Source organism: Phragmites australis, chromosome 15 (genome assembly GCF_958298935.1).
Source record: "Phragmites australis chromosome 15, lpPhrAust1.1, whole genome shotgun sequence".
Classification (NCBI taxonomy): Eukaryota; Viridiplantae; Streptophyta; class Magnoliopsida; order Poales; family Poaceae; genus Phragmites; species Phragmites australis.
The window spans coordinates 23,370,257-23,375,906 of NC_084935.1; the positions used below are offsets into that span (position 1 = coordinate 23,370,257).

At 53.0% G+C, this 5,650-nt stretch overlaps 1 protein-coding gene across 1 annotated transcript; it reads right to left on the reverse strand.

Moving 5' to 3' along the window:
* Window positions 1-2,928: 2,928 nt before the first annotated feature.
* On the reverse strand, window positions 2,929-5,217 carry LOC133893233 (proline-rich receptor-like protein kinase PERK3). The gene has a single exon (XM_062334208.1). The coding sequence runs from the start codon at window positions 5,214-5,216 to the stop codon at window positions 3,117-3,119; it is 2,100 nt and encodes a 699-aa protein (XP_062190192.1). The 5' UTR covers window position 5,217; the 3' UTR covers window positions 2,929-3,116.
* Between the last annotated feature and the right edge of the window lie 433 nt (window positions 5,218-5,650).

Sequence of the window (5,650 nt, forward strand, 5' to 3'; positions counted from 1 at the left end):
AAGAGAAAGCCATCAGTTTTAAATTTTTTTTGACGTCTATTCACCCTTAATCATCAATCTCAATCCTATATCATGAAAACTATATGAATGGATTTGCCATGAAATTCTTTCCATATGGCTATATGTTTTACAATTATACTAAGAAATGATTATAAAAAAGAAATATTAAAATATACGTATTGGAGATCGTGTTAATTTCGTACTTAATAGTGACTACACAGAAAAGCTGAAACGAAAATCGGAGCTGATCATTTTTCAAAGGTTCTACCGTTCTCCTTGATGATGTTGTGGTGTCACTATACGAGTATTAAATGGCACGCCACGGAAGTCGAAGGCGAACTCAAAACAGCGACGTGCCACGATAGCGACAAGGACCTTTGTCGCAAGTACATCACACCGGTCTTTGGGGAGCAAAAAGAAGTCAAATGAGGCAGGTGACCAAACTACACTTCCTTTCTTCTTCCTAGTTGCATCATCCTTTCTTCTTTCTTTCATCTCCCATGCGGGTGGGCGCATCCCATACATAGATGTTGCGGTGGTCTTGATATGGTCAGCCATGGTTAGATATGTAGCTGTTTGCGACAAGCAACTAGGACAACACAGCAACATCCAAAGGTGGTGTGTTGTGCGGTGCTGCACTCTCCCTCGTCAACTGGGTGCACTTGGGAGCCACTAAACCTCCTTTAAATTTTCTGTATGAAAGAAAAGAAGAGAAGAAAGAGGAGGAGGAAGAAGAAAAAACCCCTCCTATACGAAATCCACCAGTGCGCGTACCCTTGAGATTGGTGACCTCTCACCGCCCTAAGACATGGCATCCGACTTGAGGCTGACGAGATCTCGGTAGCAGGGCAGACGAGCACAGTGATAGAAGCCCTAGCAACAGGCCGATGATGTCTGATTTCCTGTCTTCCAATCTATTGGCAAGTCACGGGTGGGCAAGCGTGCGGCTAGAGGATCCTTGATAAGGGATGAGGAACGACAACAAGACATCGGGATGAACAGCGATGACATGTCGAGAAGAGGAGTGGCGGCAATGTCACTTGAAGAAGAGGAGCGGTGACGGATCAAGGTGAGAAGGAACGACGGCCATCCGAGCACCCCGCGCACAGTCCTCCAACCACCCGCGGCGGCGTATTGCGCGACTAGTGGAGAGAGCAAAGCCATTCGTCAAAGCTGGAGCCTCGAGACTCTCAGAAACCATTGCGACAGTGTGCGAAAGGGCCGGTGCAGCTTTGAAACAAACGCTCTAACGGCCACCTTACGTATTTCATGCGATCGTGCTCGCCATTCTCCACTGCCATCTTAACCCGTAAGGACACAAACTTTGCCAGTAGTGTTATAGCTTTACTGAATGTCAGCTCATTCGAACCATATTCAGCTGCTGGAAAACCGAAACCGAAAATGATTGAGTTCAGCGCAGTTCACCGACTTGTTTGGAAATGGCTCATCGATCTGTCATCGATCGACTAAACATAGGCAGCGATTAGACGACGACTAATAGTTTGTTTGGTTTGAAAAGTGGGTTTGTGATGGATCGTCAGATCTTAGCTCCCAGCCTAATCTTTCTTATTTGGTTCGAGGAGTGTGATAGGTTGATCTATCGTCAAATCATCCCTCATGAGCACATGTCAAGTATAAATACGAGAAATATGATCGTCTCATAAAAATTAATGGGATAATCTCATAATGGATTATTCCATTTATAATCAATTGATTTCTCAAACCCCTGAAGTTATCTTAGGCAACATCGCAGGCGCAATCCCTAACTCCCAACCACCAGCCAGACGAGCTAACCAAATTCCACAGCTACGGGTGGGAAATGACACCTCCATCAAGCCATGTGTTGAAATTGTGTGGACGAAGATTACTTCTACTACGATGGTGAGTTGAGGCAAGATCCATATCCTCTGCCTTTGGAAGGTAAAGGCGGAGACGAACAATGTTTGTGATATGTCTTACTGCAGCACTATGCCTTTATGCCATTACCGACTTGTAATTGTGTTGAACAGTGTTTCGTTTCTAAATTGTGTTGAACAGGGTTTCGTTTCTAAATTGTGTTGAACAGGGTTTCCAATCCAACAGCTCACAATAGAGTAAAAGCAAGGTACTGCTCCTCTACGCCTTTACCTTGCAAAGATAGAGGATATGGATCCGTTGAATCCGTTGAGGCTGATATTTGATCGGATACTGACCAAATTCATTGTTGGTCTCACGAGCATCGCTAGTCGTATTTGCATCCTCGTTTTTCTTGTAAGACCCCATGTAATTACTCCCAGCCAAGCCATATGGCGCACATTGGGTATACCAAAAATAGTACAATTACAAGCAACTATTTAGAAACGTTGGTGCCAGTGATTTATTTTTTAAATATTAATTGATAAATGTAAAAAATAAAAATCGTAACAATTCGACCGACTTCAGGGCAGGGCGGAGCAAGGAGGCCTTGCAAAAGTCTCTACGGTCGTCTAAAACGTTGGAGGCAACCATGCACCAAATGTAAAAGGAATGAAGCACAATGACCCACTGACTCTCGACTGGATCTAAATGGCCTGCTCATTTACATCATGTGGAATATTTGGCAAATCTTTTAGAACATTTCGAGGCAGCAATGCGAGATCGCAAATCTTACGGTAGAGAACGCCAACCTTAAACATCTTAACTTTATATCTAGGAGGCATTTGAGTTTGTTGCACTCCCTAACTGCTTATTAATTAAGATAGAACTCCTACCATTCCCGCAAAAATATTGTTTTATTTTTAATCAAAGCTTTCTATAAGGTTCAACTCAAGAAAATATTGCAGGTAAATTTAAACATTGGAGCAAATTCTACAATCATTTAGAGGCCACCATATGGCTGGATCGCCTCTTAGACATGCCCTTAGCCATTCCCTTACCTGACCCGAAGCAAATTCTTTTTTTTTTTTGAGGAAATATACTTTCTTTCATGTAAACAATGTCTTGGGTATCAATTCAGAGAACCACTGAATCACTTCCGAACAGTCGAATGGTCGAGAAATTGCCTTAAAAAGAATTATTTGATACTGACGTTCGTCTCTGTACTGCTTGGAGCCACTGGGCCTACCGCCAGGTGTTCGACCAGGGTCCTGTCAGCCACGCTACGCCACGCCCCGGAGTGATGGCGTGGACAGCACCTCGGTGTTGGCCGTGGATGACAACGTCGGCGGCAAGGACACCGGCTCGAGCGTCGCCGCGGACGACGAGGCTGTGCCCTCCGAGCGCTCGGCGTCCAGGGACGACCCATCGCCGTCGCCGCTGACACGCGTGTTGTAGTCGGCGAGGATGGCCTTGAGCTCGGCGAGCACCTCGGCGATTGCCGGCCTCTCGTGCTTGTACGGGCGCACGCACCGGCACGCGAGTGCGAACACAGCGCGCACGGTGGGCCTGTCCCACGACGTCCCCAGCCGTCGGTCCACCATGGTCTCAGCGGCAGCTCCCTCGCCGCCGGCCTCCGCCGCGGCCCAGTGCGCGGCCTGCACGATGGACTCGGCGCCCCCCGACGGCGTCGGCACCACGGCGCGCATCCCGGTGGTGAGCTCCAGCAGCACGACACCGAAGCTGTACACGTCGGCGGTCTCCGACACGTGCCCAGCGCTGAAGCTCTCCGGGTCCACGTAACCGCGCGTGCCGCGCACCTCCGTCGACACATGTGTCCCGCCCTCCGGCACGATGCGCGACACCCCGAAGTCCGACAGCTTCGCCGTGCCAGACTCTGACAGCAGCACGTTTGTCGGCTTCACGTCGCGGTGCACCACGGCGCCCTCGCAAAACCCGTGCAGGTACGCCAGCCCCTCGGCGACATCCACCGCAACCTCCAGCCGGCGGCGCCACGATAAGTCTCCCTGGAACAGCGCGCGCCACAGGTTGCCGCCGGCCATGTACTCGTAGACGAGCGCGTGGTCCCCGCAGCGGCCGCCGAGGCAGTAGCCGACGAGCGTGGTGAGATTGCGGTGCCGCAGCTTGGCGAGCACGGCCACCTCCGCGTAGAACTCGGCAACTTTCTTGGACCTGTATAACTTCTTGATGGCCACGTGCTGCCCTGACGGGAGGTGCCCGAGGTACACCTTCCCGGCTCCGCCGGTGCCGAGCAGCAACTTCTTGTCGTACCCGTTCGTCGCCTGCATCAGCTCCTCCTTGGTGAAGATGTACAAGCCCTCACGCGGCAGCGGCGGAAGCGTCGCCACCGAGTCGTCATCACTTCCTTCGTCACCGCTCTCTTCGTCCCCTGCAGTCAGCCTACGCCGGCGACGGATTCTTGCAATGGCTACGGCGGCGAAGGCGATACCAAGGATGGCCACGACGCCTGCCGCCGCCGAGCCGGCGGTGATCGGGACGGTGTTCTTTCTCGAGGAAGACCTGGACGCGGCAGGAGGCGGAGGCAACTCGGTAGCCAAGGCAGGCGGCGGCGGCGAGGGGACGAGGTCTCCGGTACCGAGGCTGTTGACATTCTCAAGGACCTGGAGCATACAGAGCGCGTAGGCGCGGAAGCGCTCGAGCGGCGGGGGTACTCGCGACCAGACGGCGACGGTGGTGGCCATCCCGCATGGCACGAACTCTTTGGTGCGCGCGCTGGCCAGCATCTCGTAGGTGGCGGCAATCACGGCGCCGCGGCACTCGGAGCAGCCGGGGGTGTCCGGCCCGACTCCTGGCGCGCGCGTCGACCCTGGTGCGGCGCAGAGGCGCGTGGCGTTGGGTAGAGCGCGCGGAGCCAGCGCACGCACACCGTCGATGGTGGCGAGCTGGCACGGATGCGACCCCGCCGCGAGCTTGTCCGGGTCGCCGGTGAGGTCGCAGGAGCCGTTGCCAGCGAGGAGCGACCGCAAGACGAGCCCGCCGGAGAGGAGCGTGGCGGCGAAGGCGTCGGAGCATGCGGCGGCTGTATCGGGCGGGAGGAAGGCCTCGCCGGTTCGGTTGGCGTGGTCCGCCGCGGCGAAGATGTATGCCGCGAACACGTACCAGCAGCAGCCTGTGGCGCCCTGCGCTACCGTCGCGTTCGCGTGGCACTCGCGCGGGATCATCTGGGCCGCCGTCGCAAGGTCGTACGGGCACGATGCCGCCTCAACGTCCGGGCCCCTCACCAGAACAGTGGCCGCTACCGCGGCGGCGACGCGTGGTGGCGCGAGCGCGAGGAGGAGGAACACGGCGAGGCAGAGCATTTCGTGTTGGTTCCGTGGCGACTGGCGAGGGGAAGTGGCCATAAAATGCGAGAATGGGTGAGGGACTCACGCATCGTAGAAGGTGGACGTTCTGACGTGCTTCGAAAGGGTTGACTCTTGGACAATGGAACGTTGACTTTGACTATTTTATTCACACTTTTCACTTGGGGTGTGTTTGGTTTGCTAGATGAGATTTTATCGAGTAGTATCATATATGCAGATTGAGGGTAAGCAGGTTAAGCGGAGTCATATTTATTGAAAAGAATAGTGTTTGGTTGGTTGTATTTGTTTGGATATGTTGAGCAAAGTGTTTGTTTGATTAACTGAATCTGAGACTGTATGAGAAGTTAGATAGCTAAAGTTATGATTGGTTGCCTATATGAGGGTGGTTATGTGACCCTACGTATAGAGAGTGGTGTGCTTACCCCATCCCAGAATACATGTACATGCGTTGGAGCATGCACACTTGCACGGCC

Bases quoted from the DNA above. Each gene is read 5' to 3' on its own strand.
- LOC133893233 (XM_062334208.1), bottom strand. From the start codon at position 5,216: ATGGCCACTTCCCCTCGCCAGTCGCCACGGAACCAACACGAAATGCTC.